The sequence below is a fragment of the Simochromis diagramma genome, unplaced genomic scaffold, assembly GCF_900408965.1.
Source record: "Simochromis diagramma unplaced genomic scaffold, fSimDia1.1 OVJJ01000343.1, whole genome shotgun sequence".
NCBI lineage: Eukaryota > Metazoa > Chordata > Actinopteri > Cichliformes > Cichlidae > Simochromis > Simochromis diagramma.
The window spans coordinates 53084-71010 of NW_024386831.1; the positions used below are offsets into that span (position 1 = coordinate 53084).

Here is a 17927-nt window from a genome sequence, read left to right on the forward strand (position 1 = left end):
TTGGCCCACTTGTTTACGTTCTTCACATCAACTATAACATGAACTATAATGTACGAATTCTTAAGGAAAAACAAACCAAAAAAAATTTAAAATAAAAAAAACTAACAGTACAAGTAGCTAGGGCTGTTCGATATAACGATATATATCAGATGACGATATAAAAACATCTATCGTTTCATTTTACGCTATTGTTTGTTTCGTGGTGTTGCAAAATAAGCTGTTTATGGAAATATTTTTTCATCGTTTTGATGGTCACTGTAGTGGCTATATTAATTTATTAAAGTTCTCTCTTTCTCTTATATTTAATATAACCACAGTACGGATGGACAAGCGACTGTTTTTATGGGTTGTGGTTAGCAACAACGACGGTAACAGCATCGTGTGTCCGCTTGTTTATGTTCCACATAAACCTTTCACAATAAAGCTCAAAATCCTGTTGAGACTTTTCAAAATAAACTGAATCACGTGAAAGAGCAGATTATTTACGGATGAGAAGTAAAAAAGAGCCGCCAGGTGCTAAAAAAATAAACCTTGGACTCAAACGTTAGAACAGGCTTTTCCCCGCAGCACGCCGTGTAGTAAATACTCACAAAGAAAACGGCGGCCGTTACAACTTATGTCTAAAAATGTGTAGTTTCATGCATCGGTTAAAACATTCGACTCCAGCTACATGACGCGCAGCTGGAAACACTTCACGCAAGACGAGCTGCCTGAGATTCACAGAATTTACAGAAAATGTTACATTTTTGTGATTTATATCGTTATCGGACGATAGATGTCTTATATCGGGATATGAGATTTTGGTCATATGGCACAGCCCTACAAGTAGCCCAAACACAACCATTGCAAAGAATGAATGTTTGTGTTACTTTTTTAAGTCAAACTAAAAAAAAATAAAAAAAAAAATAAAAAAAATCTGCATTAATAAACTGACTTATTATTAAAAAAATAAAAATAATAATAATGTACAGACTTTTTTTTTGTCACATTGTGCTCACTTTCACACACGGTACCAACAGCAAAGTGCCTTTGCGATTTATTAAATGAATCCTAGCATTAATTTGGTGAATATGTTGATATCACAATATCAAATATTCACAATCAAATACTCAAATCCCAAACTGTCAGTCTTTGGGGAAAAGATCATTACCCTTCAGCATCACTGTAAGTCTGAAACCAGGGTAACAAATACAGCGTGTGTACCAAAGATTGTCTCAGAAACCTTTTAAATACAATTTATTACTTGTTCTAAAAACTACTATTGAGTAAACAAATCAGTACCTAACATGTTAATGGTTCAGTGTAGTGCATTGTTATCACCCTGTGTTTCAAAAAAAACCCTCAATAAGAAAAAAAATGTCTGTGCTCTAGTAATGCAAAACAATAATATTTACATCCTATGTAAAAAGTAAAAACAAAATCAGCACTGCTCTTCTCATGAACAAAAAAATGACTGTAGTTTACAGCATTTGGAGAGGTAATAGAACTATTAATGAGTATTATGTAATAACGAAGTTGTGGTTACCATCCTAGCTACAGGTCTACAGGTCAGAAACTACTTAATGCCCCTTAACACTGAGAGAATAGATCAAACTGTTTCTACAGTACCTTTAGAGATCAATTTATTATTAGCTTTCACCTGCAAATAGCTGCTTTTGTACCAGTGCCTGGTGCAGCTGAGCTCTGCTGTTCCCTAAAGTTTAGGACGTCTTGGCAGTACTATCTCCTGTTGTAGAGGTCTTTGCGTTTTCGCAGTTCCTCCAGCACCCTTGCCCTAAACTGGGTCCAGTCTTCTTCCTGGAATTGCTGGACACCCAGAGCCAGGTGGAGCTCTGCAGAGTGGCTGCGCAGGAAAGGATTGTACTGCTTCTCTTCTCCAATCGTGGAGGGACACTGGAAATAAAGAGCACGTCAAAACGCAGCCCACCTCAAAGGCTCTTGATTGAAAAGTGTCAATCATTTGCGGAAAGATTAAAAATAAATAAATCTATCATAGAAGACAAAATAAGTGATTTCTGTTTCTCCCTTCCCCATCACAAAACAGACAATGCATTTCTGCAGATGGCATCACCGTGAGTATTAAGAAAACACAGCAGCTAATTTGTTACCAGGATACACTGACGTTAATTTGGCAATAAACCTAAACAAAACAGAGACATATCACAACAGGAAAAGCTCAACCTGGATTCCTAGACATCTGCTTCCTCTTTCCAGCATCACAGCACAAAGGGATGCTTGAATAAAACTCGATTAATTGTTAATAATGCTTGGTCTGTTCCTACTGTGACAAGCCGAAAACAATCTGTTAAGTCAGACTTTCTATCCCTTACCAATAACAGTTTAAAATCCGTCAATGAGATCTAGAATTAGCAAATGCATCAACCTTAATTTGAAAATACTAGAGGCTTTTCAGGAAAGGTCACCTTTGACTTTGAGGTCAAGGTCTCCAGGATTTAAACCTGTCCAAGATTTTTAGTAACTGCATGGCATGAAGTTGAGAATCCTAGGTGACTTCCTTCTTGAGTTATTGCGCTCACAAGATTTTTAGAAAACTTGACCTCTGACCTTGACCTTGAGGTCGAGGTAAATGATATTCAAACTTGTTAGAGACTTTGAGTAGATGCACCTGTGGTGTCAATTTTAAAATCCTACTTTACTTGTTGTTAAGTTCTCGCATTCGCAATCTTGGGTGTCCACGCCGCATGGCATTTAGTTTTTATTCAAAGGACCTGCTTAACCGAGTGAGTCACAGCAGTGCTACAGTTGCTGATACATTTGGTCAAATACAGATGCAGTGTTTCAGAAGTTTAAGTCATCACCTTCAGGCAGCTCTGCTATAAGGAAAACTTTACAGTTTTCATGCATGTTTTTTGGTGTACTATATATCTGATCTTTTTAATAAATAATACTCAAAGATCAAACTCAGGAGACATAAATAAGCAAAAGACTACGTGTGAAACGTGAAAACATGCAGACTGCAGAGGAAACGTTATAGTCATTCAGTAAGTTTTGGAGGTGGAAATCATCAACTGGAAGCTCCAATCTTGTGAAACTGCCTTTAGAGGCATGTATTGATAACAGATAAAAAACTAATCTAAATTCAGGATGGGCACTTCACTGAACAGCAAACCTTTGCTCTGCTGCAGACTATATCACAGATGGACTCGACTGAGCCTGGAAGAGGGGAAAGCGAGAGGGCGGCATGCACTTCAGAGTGCTGTCAGCACGAACGCTGTACGCAACTGATAAGCCCTTATTTCAGGTGTTGGACAACATGAATCCTGGGATGGCTCGCTTGAGAGGCATAACAATGGTGATACATCATTCTCACCGTGCACAGCTTCTGGCCTCGCTGCTGCAGCACCCACTGATATTTGTTTTCCCTGGCTGTGTTGTGCGGCTCAACCTCAGCAGCAAACAGCAGGTTGTCCTCTGCATACTCATGACCTGCGGGACAGCCAGTGGACACACAAGAAAAATATCACAGCCACATGTATAACCATACTTAAAAGCCTACAAACCAAAGAATTCCCTATGCAACCCATTCTTATGGTTTGGCTGTATATAGATAAAACACTCTTTTTTAAAAGCAAATACATATTAAAACCACAACTTCATCCGCAGCACACAAACATAATTTTTTTGACATTGAATCAGACAACTGAAAGGATTCTCCTACCAGGCCATAATAGAGTATCATCAGTCAAGGAGCCAACTGTGTCCAGAGATGACAGCATTGTTGTTGCACTGCCTTCAAACATTCTCCCTAGAAACAATAAAGACAGGTTAACAAAGAGATTCCAATTTCCAAACAGGCTTCCTGAAGCATTCATATGGTCTAATCCTTAGTATTACCAGGATATTTTCATTACTGCTATAGTTAGATTGTCAAATTGGTTAGTTGGAAGATAAAAATGTCCAATTTCTCAAAGGTCATGAGGATGACCACTAGCTATTAAGACACAAACTACTGTACAAACTCTGTATAATACTTTCAGCTTCTCTCTTATTTCCCAAAGGGGTCATCACATCAGATGGATCCACACATAGATTTTACCCAAGGCTGGGTTTGTGTCTCCTGCTGATCTCAATATTTTGTGCATAATGAAAATGTATTAACCGCTAAATTGCTATACAAAATCTATTGTATATTAAAGAACATGTTAAAAAAAGCCATTGGCATTACAAGGTAACCAAAACAGGCCACTAAATATACAATACTATAATTAAGTATATATTTTAAGTACTTTTTGACGCAACTGATTAAATTATTTCAAGTCTTATAAAAAAAAACAAAAACAAAACTATGTTACATTAAGTCAAAGGAGCTTGCAAAGAAAAGCGTCGGGACTTCTTTAAGTTGCTTGAAGACGTTTCAACTCTCATCCGAGAAGCTTCTTCAGTTCTAAGGGTCAAATGGTGGGGAGTCCCAGATTTAAACCTAGTGGGAGTTTCCCCCCACAGAGGGACAAAAGGACCCCCTGATGATCCTCTAATCGCCTGAGCCAAGGTGTGAAACTGGGTGTGGGTCCCAATCAGCCAGAGTTTCAGGTGAGCTCATTGTGAAACCTGGCCCCACCTTATCATGCGAATTCCTGAGGTCAGATGGCCCAGGATGTGAGTGGGCGTTAAGGCGTCTGGGGAGGGAACTCAAAACTGGATTATAGATGGCAGACAGTTGGTGTCGTAAACCACCGCCTCTGTTCAAAGATGGTCGCTCACAGTGGACATAGATGGCTTCTTTCACTCCTCTTTCAAACCATCTGTCCTCTGTCCAAAATGTGAACATTGGCATCCTTGAAAGAGTGTCCTTTATCCTTAAGATGCAGATGGACTGCTGAGTCTTGTCCTGTGGAGGTGGCTCTTCTATGTTGTGCCATGCGCTTGTGAAGTGGCTGTTCCTTAGAACTGAAGAAGCTTCTCGGATGAGAGGTGAAACGTCTTCAAGCAACTTAAAGAAGTCCAGACGCTTTTCTTTGCAAGCTCCTTTGACTACGATAACCTGGATGACTGAGAACCTTCACAGACATATGTTACATTAAGTTATGCAAAGGAAATCTAATCAGCATTTCCGATGAAATGTGAAAAGGTGTAATTTGCATGCAACAGTATTCAGTTAAGATGGTGCTGACTTGCATTAGCAATGTTAAACTTGCATTTGAATGAGGTAATCTGGATGTGAACCAAAAATGACAGATGTGAATGCAGAAAAGGCATCAGGTCAAAGATCCTTTTTAAAATTTCACTGATTGAAACACTGATGACAGATAGGTTTCTTGTATATATCACATAGTACAATTAAGTCAAAATCACGCTTCCTTTGTACCACACTTATGCATTTTAGCTGACTTTTAGACTGTGCGATCATCAGGTTCTCAGACTTCAGCATTTTTACAGTATAGAAAAAAAAAAAAAAAAAAGCCCACAAACACTAAAAACACCACACCATTTTTTTTAAGTTGCTTTTACTCAAGCATAACATATATTTTGATCAAATTGCCAGGAATAAGAGGGCAATGCATAGACTTCTGTTAAGGTAACACAACTATAACTCGTGCAGACAAATTGTGCTTGCATGCATAGTCACTCCCTGTAGAGAACAATTTTGAGCCAGTAAAACCCAGAGAACCCGTGTAGAATGACTCCACATCAAACAAACCATTTCATCCTGCATTTTCAGTAACTCTGAAAAAAAAACAAAAAGAAGCAAACAGCTAGAATAATTCGCCTTGATCTGGTTTTCTGCACAACTTACCACATCCTGAGAGAAACACCAGGTCACCAGAGAAGAGGCTGGAGGGGGCACCGACCGTTTGACCATCCAAGAGGTAGATCATGTGGCCTACCGTGTGTCCAGGGGTAAAGAGGGCCTTAAAGCGCATACGCCCAACTGTTACCGAGTCATTGTGTGAGAGAGGGCTGGAAAGAAAAATAAGTAATGAAAAAACCTAAACCAAGAAGTGTGGAGTTACTGATTTTTAGTGAAAATTAAAAGATTAAAAATAACTGAAATAGACTTCCATTTCTGACATGTACCAGTTGAGCAAAGGTATCAAAAACGACTACCTTCCCATATTATTTTTACATTATTAGAAAAAAAATGTGGAAAAAAAAAAAAATCTTAGTGTGGTGGTTTGGAAGTCCTAAAATAACCCTCCATCCCCTCAGACATAACAGAATAGTCACTCATGCCACGATAATTTAGTGTGAAGTCAGCTGCCACCACTACTGACAGTGGGAACAAAACAGGACTAAGTACAGTAAGAATGATTCAAAGTGAGCCAGTGTGCTATACTGTGCAAGCTGGGACTTACTGCGTGAGGCCAGGAATGTTATCAGCTGCATTTCCATAAACTCGGCATGAGCTGTGCAGCCGTTTCAACCCTTTGTTTCCCCCACTGTGGTCCCTGTACACGGATCACAAAGAAGGTTCACGCAGCAATTTAGACAATATCCACACATTACAGATACAAAGCACCTTTTTTTAAAAAAAACATTGTGCTTATTTTAATCAAACTGAAGGCAGGACTTTCAAAATGTGGGGAAAACATCTATACATACAAATGCATGGCATTCTTTTAATCTGCAGTACGGCAATAATAAGTCTAACCTCTTGTGTTAGAGATGTGAATCACATTTTTATTTTACTATACCTATTATTATATGATTTTTTTAACCTTTTGTGACATGCTGAGTCTTGTATGATTATCACATTAACATATATTTTGATTTTTTTGCCTTCAACTGCAAATTATGTCCTCGAAGTTAAACATTTTCAATATCTGTCTTATCCAATAAGATAAAGTTACCTCAGGAATTTTTTTTTAGCTACAAAAGGAGATGGTAAAGTACACCAAAACTGTCACTAAGACCTACTATAAATGTTACCAGTGTCATATTGAATGGGGTCAAGTTGGCAATGACATCCAATCTGTTCCTAATATTGCAGCAATTTACTGTTATAAATATTCAATAGCCACATTAAACTATTATATTTGCACTGATCAACCTTCCTGTTCTATAGGAATATAACCAGAATACAATGAGCTGGCAGCCCATGAAGTCCCTTCAAGTTGTAATCATTAATAAAGACTCGTTCAGACTGATGGCAAGATGTTGGCAATCTCTCTGCATTTATACATTTACAATCTGTCTCATAGTAATTCCAGTCAGTCCAAGCCAGACTGCATCTGTTTGCAGAAAGGTTGCCTCTTATCAGGTGAGATAAGCCCTCTTGTTCACAGTATTTCCAAAATAAAATATCGATAATTGGTGTCCCTGTATCAATATAACATTGCTATGCTAAATATCACAATACTATGCTGTCTTTCCCCCCTACTCCTTTTTTATACATACAAATTACATGAAACTCACCAGTGCTTGTGTGTACATAGTATTGCTTCTAACATTACTCCTTCTGCCTCGAGGACTGCCTGAAATGAATAAAAGAAAATACAAATAAATCGGGTGTTGGTAAAACCTTCAGTCAACACTTCAGATTCATGACACATCACAGCGTTATTATACTTGTGTATTTAATAAGGCAAGATACCATGGATACAAAACACACTCATTCACAACAGCTGGCTACGGACAGTCAACAGCTGCAGCTGAAGTAAAACACATGGTTGTAAGGAAAAATGACAGTGCAGAGATACCAGCTGTAAGAGAGAGAGGCTCCAATGTCAATGAGCCCTACAATTACAATCAAGCTTTCAATACAACTCAATTTTTTTGTTTACACACCTCATACTTTTATAAATACAGCAATAATTCTATACAGGCTTTCATATATTGTTTGTAACTCACACTATTTATACATTTTAACCCCATCTATGTCCTGTATGTGTTACTAAACTGGCTTTGAACTGAATGACAATCATCACACTTTAATAGTATTATTCCAACTCCCCCCAAAAAATATTTCGTTTTCTTAAAGATCTTAATACTAGATATTATACATTTCATATAATAGCTTTAAGGATCAGAGTTGTGGTACATATACAAAATAATGCTGAACTAGAAGCAAAGCAATCATGTCTCACTAATATCAGGCGATATCTGTCCTGACTTCTCTGCAGCAACATGTTCTGAAGAAAAAACAACAACTTTTCCCTTGGAACTAACTACACAGTTGATTGCTGTTTTCAGCGCAATAGCCTAAATCTATTAACAGATTCAAAGACACATAAGTGACATCAGAGGCACTCACCTGAACTATCTGAGGGTCTGCAGGGTCTACAACGACTGCGATGCTCGAGGCTCTGTCGATGATAAGGTAGCTGTAGTTGTCAGAGAGCACAGAGATAGGAATTATTTTAACACCTGTGGGCAGAGAAAGAAATGACATAATAATTATTCGGGACAACATTAAACATGCACTAATAAAAATATCCATCTTTAATGAAACAAATGCTAGAATTTTGTACTGATAGTAATAACAATTGGTTCTATGGTATGTACAGCGTGTGACAGCAAGCCATTGTTTGGCCCAGTGTCACCCAGTTAAACCAGTAATTGTTGCATATACCATTGAACTCCACGGGATCTGTAGCTGAATGCCCTCCAGGGTAATTTTCACGAGCTTTCCGCATTTGCCGTTTGTAGTACATGTAGCCAAGTCTGGTCTTAGTGTAGAGTGTGTACCTGGGAGACAATTGGAAATGTTATGTCCCAATAGTAAAAGCTGTTAACATTATTAACCTCGCCATGCAGTTACTGTCATTTCTTTGGTTTGTTGAATGAGCACAGCTGACGTAACTTAAATGGTTGGTATGCAAACGTCTCTTAAAATAAAGTTGAAGCCACTGCAGCATATGCTGATGAAAAAAATGCCATTATCGCGAGAAGAGCCTCACAGCAGAATACCAACAGCTGTACTTTTCAAATGGTCTTGTCTAAATTAAATTACGTGGGATAAATATATAGCACATAAAAATGGCTAGATGTTGCTAAGCTACGCCAAGGAAACGACAGAAATCTCTGTCGCCAAGGAAAGTGGCGCCATACTCACGCTATTCGGAACAAGGGCTTCTCCGTTCGGGCCATTATCTTGCTGAACAATTTTCTCCAAAACACCTGTCCTGTCCGTCTGTAGCGAAGGCACAAACAAAAACAGATGAAGGATGAAGTGGCTACCAGTGTTATTATCCAGTCAGGAAGCGCCATAGCCTCTGAGCGGAACGTAATGACGTATCCAGCGACACGTCACAACTGTCCCCTGGTGACTTTTAGGCTCACTACCGGTGTTGTGCTCACCTGATTTCTCGTGTTTACGTTTTCTTTTATGTATTAAAACCGAGTATATTATAATTTTTTCTGTATATTTTCATTATACATTTTTCCCATCACATTTTGCTTAGGTTTAGGCAGCAGAACCACTTGGGAAGTAGTAGTAGTAAATTAAATGAAATTTTAAAAAAGGGTTTTGACAGCCTGTCAGGCAAATTTTAACATGCATATGAATTAGCAAAAATACTGTGTGATTTTGCCTGTTTTATATCCAAATCCACTTTGCTTCAAGAAACACATAAAATGGGAATTTCTGTTTTTAGAATCACATTTCTTTCTGGTGTAAATGTTGAATAATTATCTGTCTGTTGTTATAACCGTATTGTAGGTTAATTGTAATGATTTTTGTAGTACAAGAAAAAATACATTGACATATAATTATGACTTACAATTACCCTTAGACAAAATGCCAAAGCTGACTAGGTATCAAGGAAGCACTGGCATTTAACTAATTGTAGAGGGAGGTACAACCAGTAGTTTGTGTTTTGGTAATATTGGTACTTTTTAACAGGAGGCGACATGAGTAACCAGTCTCCTCTTTCTGAGAGCAGCAGTAACAGTGTGAGTTTCAGCCAGCATATCCAGTTACAAAGGATGACATCCTCCTGTTGTGCACGGCTGCAAATCTCCAAGGCAGGACTGAAGGACAGTGAACCCAACTCAGGCGCAAGCCACAAGGTAAGTAACCTTTTCTGCTTTGTTTTCATTTGTTTTCTGGGTGACCAGATCATAACAAACCAAAAGTGGGTCAAAGAGATTACTTGAGTGCAGTGTTGTAGTGTTTTAAAATTTGTATATAATGTATGGCTGGGTTTTAAAAATAACACAGGCTTAATTTCCTGTTCACAATCGGCAGTATGCTTGCTTTTTTCTCTTTTCCTGTCTTAAAAATTCTTAAGTACAGTACTAATTTTCACAAGCAATCTGACTAGACTACATACAAAAAGAAAAATGTATGCAGTCTGGCCTTTTCAGACCGGTGAGGTGCTGCAGAGGGATTCGACTGCTCTTACAGGTGCTTTAATAGAATAAATGAAACTGAAGGTGAGCTCAGGATTGCATATTGAAAGAAGAAAAATCATAACTTTAGATGGGGGAACTTTCCTTGGCCTCCACGTGTCCACATATACTTCATTCTTAAATTAAACAGAATTACAGTCATTGGTTTCTACTCTCATACTTTGCGTGACCCTTCGTATATTTTATCAAGCAATAAATGTGAACACATGGCATGACTGTGCCTTCCAGACACAATAATGTTTAAGTTGTTTCAATGTGTCTTGTGAAACTATATGTTGAATTACAACCAAGAGCTGAGTGAAACTATAATTCAAGCTGGGACATTATCTCATCTTTGTTATTGCAACAGCACCAGACTGCTAGACCTTTTTTCAGCCCTTCAAAATATTGCAGTTTCATTACATGTGGCCCAATTATCCCGAACAAACGTGCGCACTTTAATTTAAAATATTTATAGTAGTCAAATTAATTTTTAATTAGCAAGTGACTCACACTTAAAGTACAAGTGTAAGGAGACCAAGGGTGTCTGCGGTGTTACAGTACATACAGATATACAGCATGATAACAAAATTACATTTTTAATGTTAAATTTCAATGTAATTTATTATTGTGAGTTCCAAGTTTTCAAAAATCTGACATGGCTGTCGCTGTAGCACCACACATACCCCACATACACATGTACAAAGCCAGAAATATGGAATAATACCTTTATCTAATACAGTTTTTAAACCAAAGAGGGAAAAACAGTGAGCTTTATGCACAGTGAGAGGCTTTTGTACTCAAGAACTGTGCAAAAGTATCAAAATAACACATATGCACACGTTCCTGCTCCTGACTGCCACTTATTTTTCAGCATTTACCTGCCTTCTCTTTTTTATTCCCTCCCTCTTTCCTCCATCGTTCCTTTTCATCTGTACAGCGTGTCTAACGTTACCTGGTTCGTGTCGCCTGCCTTGCTGAGAGAGACAGACAGGGCGACATGCGCACAGTTTTGCATGTCTTTGATGTGGTAGATTTGCGTGGTTCCTGCGTGGTGCTTGAACCAGCTGAAAGTTCACAGCAAGCCAAAACGTCCCCGAGGCCACCAGGACGTCCTGTAGAGACAGCCTTGCCTATTTTCTTTACAGCCACTGGAAACGAGCCAGACTTTAGAATTCTGTTATTCGGTGCTGATTTCTGAGAATCACATGTGAAACACAGAAAAACAGGTAATAATGTTGTGCACAAGGAGGGACTTGTGTGATCACCCTGTCTGAAACTAGGGTGACCACATAGTTTCCAGGAAATAATACCACAGAATTAAGCAATGCAACATACTGTGATTTACGATGTAATATAGTAGGAAGATTTTATTTTGTAATTGTGAAAATGGAAAGTCAGCAATAACTAGTGGATAGTGAAAAGATGTAAGTCTGACATAGCTTTGTACCACTCATCCTGTCTTTAGGGTAGTCCAGAAAAATGATGACATCTAAAATTGACAGTCCTCCCCCCTACGAGGAAGCACTGCATCATCCTAAGTGTGATAACTTCCCCTACCAGCCACAGCATGGCTCTCCTCTTCCCCCACCTCCATCTTACAGTCCCAGTCCTGGCTACTGGGGCCAAGGGGGTGTCTACCCGCCGATCAGCATGTGTCAAGGCCCTGGCCTTCCTCCATCTGGGATGCCCACCACAATACCGACTCTGTCTGCTGGACTGCCTGCCTCCAACCCAGGTTCTTAGCGAGTGGCACAGTCTTGAAGTAATCACACCCTGCAATATATTTAGATTAGGTGTAACAAGGATAAATTACCACTTGGCTCTTCCAAATTCTGCAGGAGAGATGGAGGATTTTCTCAGCACCCAGTGGGAAAGCACATCTGTTCGGCACGCCTTCGTCAGAAAAGTAAGAGTTTGTGACTGTGTGTCTTAACTTGCTCTTTGTGCCAGTGACAATCCTGCTGCTCTGATCTTTCTTTTTTTCTTTTTTTCTGGACAGGTTTACTTAATTTTATCAGCACAGCTTGCTGTCACCTTCTCAGTTGTTGCTGTCTTTACGTTTGTGTAAGTTTCCCCATTTGTACATCCATCTAGCCACTGGTGAATGTATCTGGTGAAGGGTAAGAAACACAGTCTGCCCTTTGGTGATGCCATGTATCTGCTTTCACAGTGACCCAGTGAGGATGTTTGTCATCAGTTACCCTGGCATCTACTGGGCATCTTTGTGAGTTACTTTTAAGAAACAGCCGCACAGTTTTAGTGCAATTACATCAATTGATAAAAAAAAAAAAAAAAAAACCACATGTGAAGAATATGATGTATGTAATAATAATCACAGTGGTGAATCTCTCCGTAGTGTGGTTTACTTTGTGGTTTACTGCATTCTCATCTGCTGCAAAGAGCCGAGGTAAGCAAGGCCAAATAAGTTGGAAAAATTAAGTTGTTTTATTATTGCTATTATTATGGCGTATTAAAATTTTCATAAACAGTGATGTTTGTGGTTTCTGTACTTTTTAGGAGGCGTTTTCCATGGAATCTTGTGCTGCTTGGAGTATTTGTAAGTGTTGTTTATTAGACTAAGGGTCAGACATTGACACTAGTAATGCCACAGCAGATATATATGTGCAGAACTAACATAGTGTGAGGTGCTGAAGGCTGAAAAAGTAAAGTCAGTAGAAAAAAGACATCTCTAAAAAGTGCTAAAACTCACTCTGACATTTAAGACACATTGTATTCATGTTTGATCTTGCAGACTCTTGCCTTGTCTTACATGGCCGGAGCAGTTTCAAGGTTTGTTTATTGGCTTTATTCAGACAACAGCTCAAAACAGCACATTTTGATCCTGATGGTATATATGTGCCTTTTTTTTTGTTTCGTTTTAATCGCTACATGTATCCTTTACAGCTATTATGGAACCAAAGCAGTGTTTATCGCCATGGGAGTAACAGCATTAGTCTGTATAGCTGTGACAGTCTTCTGCTTCCAAACTAAGGTACACGGAGATGTAAACTGTCTCGCTGTAGCTCAGTAGCCTGTGGCTTGTCAGAGGATGTCTTTGTTGTCGGTGTAAAAGAACTCCTTTGTCTTGCATTACAATGGGGGCACTGAAATCCTTTAAATATTTATAACATTTTGGGATAAGATGCGAATCCAACTTCTCTGTCTGATGCAACTCGAGATACACAAGTTACATTTTTGGCTTCTACAAGACACGTTTCACACACGCACACACATATATTTCTCTTTCACCTTATTCTGATCCTCTTTCACAATAGTCTCACTGCTCTTTCATGTAGCTTGAAGCATATCAGCTTCACTTTCATCCCCTTAATGACTTGTTTCTCATCACAGGTGGACTTCACCTCCTGCGGGGGATTCCTCTGCATTGCGGCCGTTCTGCTCATGATCATTGGGATTGTTACAGCCATCGTCCTCTCCTTCCAATATGTGAGCCTGCTCTGGTCAAGTCATTTAATTTATTCTGTCTACTCGTGTTTCTCTGCGTGAGGAACAGCAGCTCCCAAGGGTGTATCTGTGTGACCGATTTCACATTCAGGAGCCTTTCTTATGTCACTCAACAGGTCCCCTGGCTGCATATGCTCTACGCTGCAATTGGAGCCATCGTTTACACTCTGGTGAGTCCACACTGACACAAAATTAGACCGAGTATTTCTTCTTGGTATTTCAGTCTGTTGTTGAAAAGCAAGCGAGACATTAGCAGTCCTTACACCCCCAATACATAGCTATTTAGGAGCCCTAAATAATGTGGTGATAATCTACTATTCATCATCGTATTTGTCTTGATTTTGATTGGTCTATCAAATAAAAGCTTTTTTCACCTTAGAACTATGGAAGTGTCGTGCCAGCTGACATGTTTTTTGTGATTTGCCTTTCGTTAAATCAAGTTTTAGTCTAGGAATGATGCCAAAGGAAGAAGCTCCAGCATGTCCAAAATTGCAAAACGGACATGATCAGTACATATCATGGAAATTTTTCCATTGTGTTTTGATATTTTTAACGATGCCGCAGGCATTGTAGCAGAGATATTAGTCATTCTGTCTGCAACTTTAGTCCAGACAGGATAACTGCAAAAACTGCACTGCTTAAACAAAAAAACAAGAAGGGAACCCTCAATCTTCAGTTTAACACAAAGTCTGTTAACTTCAGAGATATCAGGATGTCCAGATAGAAAGCATAAACTATTGTGAATCCAATAAAAAGGTGATAACAGTTGCACTGGAAAGGCAACAACAAGACAACCTCCAGAAAGGGAAAGCTTTTTGATGGATTTTTATCTAGTTTTGCTTTTTGCTGGGTCCTTTTTGCTACTTGGTAGCATGAGACAGCACCTGCAGCCTCCACAGGTTGCTCAGCTCCATCAGTAAGGCACAGGTTTGCCATGTCGACAGGCCCGTTACACGAGCAGCACTGCCAGAGCCCTAAAAAGTGACCTCAACCAGGTTATTTGTGCATGTTTACAACCAAAATGTCATCAAGAGACTCCTTGAGCATGACATGAAGGTTCAGTGTTCCTAGGTGGGTTCTGTGGTCAGAAACCAGCATTGTGTAACTCAGCTGGCAGGTTCACCACTAACACAGTGTTCTTTTCACGGATGATGTTGCAAGAAGTTAACATTTATTACGGTGTCTCCTCTCCCTTTCACCTCTGTCACATGCTTTCTTTAGTAAAGGAGGTAAAAATCACAGTTTTCCCTAATCGAACAGACGGATATTCCTGAAGTTCCAACTATGATGTTCAAGTGTTCCTTTAATTTTTTGCGCAGTGTATAAAGTGAATTGGGCTTTTTTTTTGGGACATTTTATCATTTCCTGTTACAAACATGATTTCCACATTCATTGTCCCAATAGGTTTTTTAAACAGGTAATCTCACTGTATACATGTTATAGCACTTTTTAATGTGGTTTTCCCATAATGCTGGGGATTGTCTGACCTTTGCTTTTGTACCATTATATTCAAAATATAATTTACCCAAACTTTTTACCTTAGCTTTTGTTTACCATTCCTGTCAGTCTCAGCTATAGTTGGAATTTTGTGTTAATGAGTAAATATTAACACAGCAACACATGAAAAGGGTTAAACTAAACGCACCACCACATGGTAAGAACAGAATCACAAAGCTATTAGTACAGTTGTAGCCTCCCATGATACAGGATGTAAATTTTCTTGTTGGTCATAGTGAGTGACACGTAACAGTCCAAAAACCAAAAGTTTTAATTAATGGTCGCAAACATGACAAAAGGCTAGAAATGTTGCAGCATTTTTCCTTGTATTCATGTTTTTATGTCAATTTCCTCTTTCCTTTTCTTCCTTATATTAGTTTTTAGTGTACAACACCCAACTTCTTATCGGAAATCGGGAGTTGGCTATCAGCCCAGAGGAGTACGTCTATGGAGCGCTTTCTCTTTATGTTGATATTGTTCACATCTTCCTCTTCATCCTTCAAGTCAGCGGAGCTGCGACTGAATGAGCCAGCGGTTGGCGTTTGTATATTGTATTTGCTGGCAGACACACAGCAAACTGTCAGAAAGATTATTACTTTATTATTATTATTATTTTTTCTACATCAGTAACACTCGAGCACTTTGTTTGTTGGGCTGTATGTAGCAGGACTGCAGCCGCAAAGCTTACACTTAGCCCGTGTAAAGGAAGAGAGCTGCTTAAGCTTTGCACGTTTGTATAGCTGCATTTTAATATTTATGTGCACGTTAAGGAGTGTAGTACTCTCAACTATTACTTCGATCAAACCTCCTCATTAACAAAGTGTTTCTGCCTCCAAAAAAGGGAACAAAGCCATTTATAGATCAACACATTTGTTTTTATTATTGTCAGTGCTTAGACTTACAAAACATGTGTAGTTGGAGGCATACTGCTGGACACCACAATCATTAGTCAAACATCTGTGCTGGTAGTAAGACGGTCTAAGATCTGTTTGTTATGTACTTTTCATTTTTCCAAAGAGAAAACCCAGAGAACACTGACTCACAGATTAAAAAAAAAAAGAAAAAGAGTTGTCTTCTTGAATCACTGGCCATTTCCTTTGTTCTCTTTAATGTTTCTGTTATTTGTTGTTGTTAGAAAACGATGCACACCGATCAATAAATCATACCTTACTGTTATAACTGCTTTCTTCATGTCGGTGGTTAATTACAGTAACACGTTAAGAGTTCTAGGGTGGCATTAGCTCCTATATATGTTCTCCCTTCCTTGATTGTGGATTAGTATTGTTTCCCGTCACCAGTATTTATGTGTCGTCCACACCGGAAGGTTTAAGGTGTCAGGCGCTTGGGGTCACGTGGGAACATGGAGGTCTGCCGAACGTTGTGGAGACCCAGGTAGAGCATGCAGACTCTCTCCAGGCCTGTGAAGGATGACATCTTTATCAGTTTTTTATTCTTACAAAAAAAACAAAAACCATTCCTGTAGTTCCCCCGACAAAATATATTTCTTACCAATGCCTCCGCCGCCATGTGGGGGAGCTCCATACCGGAAGGAGTCGATGTATGCCTTGATCTTCTCCAGATCTGTACAACAAACAAAGGAGAGGCACAAAAATTTTCTAGTGTTGTTCCGCTGGTTACCAACAGAGGGAGACAAATCATTTGAATTTCACTCAATGCTCCTCAAAAAGAAATGGAAACATCTGTTTTTCTTACCGATCTGATGGTGGATGGCTCTTTCTGTCAGCAGCTGAGCATCGTGGACTCTCTGAGCTCCGGAGAGAATCTCTTCTCCTCTCATGAACATGTCATAAGAATTGGAGTATTTCTAGACAAAAATAAAACAAACTCAGAAATCAGGTTTTTCTCACATGTGATGATGACAGGAGGGGGTTAAAAAAAAGAAAAGAAAAGAAAATTAAAATCAACCAGACAAGGTAACGCTGGCACAAAACTTGGGTAACAACAATGTTTATGACAGGAAGATAATAAAATGAAACCGTATTCATTTTTTAAAGCCAAATATTAACAGAAATATCAGTCTGGCAATTGAAATTCACACAGGTAGCATAAAAAATGTAGTAAACTGGCAATTTTGTGGCATCGCTCATGGATGCTGATGTTTTTTCTTGACTTGTCGGGACAATATCAAGAAAAAAAAAAAAGTATTACGTTGCCCACAGGAGCCACAGTGCAAATTTAAGAGGCTGGTGTGTTTGGTATGTTTGATGTGTGAGTGAAAGACTTACAGGGTTGCTTGGATCGGGCATTGTGTAAAACGGTCTAACAGCCAGCGGGTACTTATCAAGCACATAGAAGTCAGTATCATACTGTGGAGAGGGGGAAAAAAAGAGGAGTGAGAGTCAATAACTGCATACAAAAGGATTAATAGAGACACACACGTATTCTCTTCTTTATTTATGTGATACAACTGTGAGCTTGAATATTAAAATACTTCTCCAGAATACTGTAGAGTCTTTATCTTACAGCATAAAGCAGCTTTTACTGAAGGAGGTCGTCTGAAGAAGACTAACAGCTCATATATACAAATTCTGGAGTTCTAATATCCAAAATGGCTTTTTACTACTTTTAAAAATCACTCGTGTTTTTATCTGACCTTCATACATAAAGGCTACGTGATCCATTGTTGGATCATGTCACATTCATAATTTTGA

General features: G+C 38.9%; 3 protein-coding genes across 4 annotated transcripts in view; 1 reads left to right on the forward strand and 2 right to left on the reverse strand.

Annotated features, from left to right (window-relative positions):
* Positions 1-890: 890 nt before the first annotated feature.
* Positions 891-9202, reverse strand: pnkd (PNKD metallo-beta-lactamase domain containing). The gene is made up of 9 exons (XM_040027374.1): positions 9014-9202; positions 8531-8646; positions 8213-8325; positions 7375-7433; positions 6315-6407; positions 5756-5919; positions 3680-3766; positions 3332-3447; positions 891-1893 (listed from the first exon to the last, which is right to left on the reverse strand). The coding sequence occupies exons 1-9, from the start codon at positions 9166-9168 to the stop codon at positions 1720-1722; spliced, it is 1077 nt and encodes a 358-aa protein (XP_039883308.1). The 5' UTR covers positions 9169-9202; the 3' UTR covers positions 891-1719.
* LOC120730838 (protein lifeguard 3-like) lies at positions 9111-16314 on the forward strand. Of its 2 annotated transcripts, XM_040027376.1 has the most exons (13): positions 9111-9223; positions 9803-9969; positions 11759-12028; positions 12132-12199; positions 12293-12357; positions 12464-12517; positions 12650-12700; positions 12811-12850; positions 13046-13083; positions 13198-13285; positions 13645-13740; positions 13875-13928; positions 15633-16314. In XM_040027376.1, the coding sequence occupies exons 3-13, from the start codon at positions 11773-11775 to the stop codon at positions 15780-15782; spliced, it is 960 nt and encodes a 319-aa protein (XP_039883310.1). In that variant the 5' UTR covers positions 9111-9223; positions 9803-9969; positions 11759-11772; the 3' UTR covers positions 15783-16314. The 2 variants fall into 2 exon arrangements, with proteins under 2 accessions (XP_039883310.1, XP_039883309.1); XM_040027375.1 differs by lacking the exons at positions 9111-9223; positions 9803-9969 and having other exon boundaries at positions 11763-12199.
* Positions 16109-17927, reverse strand: part of dars1 (aspartyl-tRNA synthetase 1) — a 31409-nt gene continuing 29590 nt past the window's right edge. The window contains exons 15-18 of the mRNA XM_040027372.1: positions 17502-17582; positions 16969-17080; positions 16765-16836; positions 16109-16673 (exon numbers count right to left, since the gene is read on the reverse strand). Of these exons, the coding sequence (XP_039883306.1) occupies positions 16582-16673; positions 16765-16836; positions 16969-17080; positions 17502-17582 (357 nt within the window). The 3' untranslated portion in view covers positions 16109-16581. The remainder of the gene's footprint in view (positions 16674-16764; positions 16837-16968; positions 17081-17501; positions 17583-17927) is intronic.

Coding starts and splice junctions, on each gene's coding strand:
- pnkd (XM_040027374.1), bottom strand. CDS start 9,168: ATGGCGCTTCCTGACTGGATAATAACACTGGTAGCCACTTCATCCTTC. Junction 7,434..8,212: donor CAGACCCTCAGATAGTTCAG/GTGAGTGCCTCT, acceptor TATTCATTTCAG/GCAGTCCTCGAGGCAGAAGG. Junction 1,894..3,331: donor GAGGCCAGAAGCTGTGCACG/GTGAGAATGATG, acceptor CTTTATTTCCAG/TGTCCCTCCACGATTGGAGA.
- LOC120730838 (XM_040027375.1), top strand. CDS start 11,861: ATGGCTCTCCTCTTCCCCCACCTCCATCTTACAGTCCCAGTCCTGGCT. Junction 12,518..12,649: donor GGCATCTACTGGGCATCTTT/GTGAGTTACTTT, acceptor ATCTCTCCGTAG/TGTGGTTTACTTTGTGGTTT. Junction 13,084..13,197: donor ATGGCCGGAGCAGTTTCAAG/GTTTGTTTATTG, acceptor TATCCTTTACAG/CTATTATGGAACCAAAGCAG.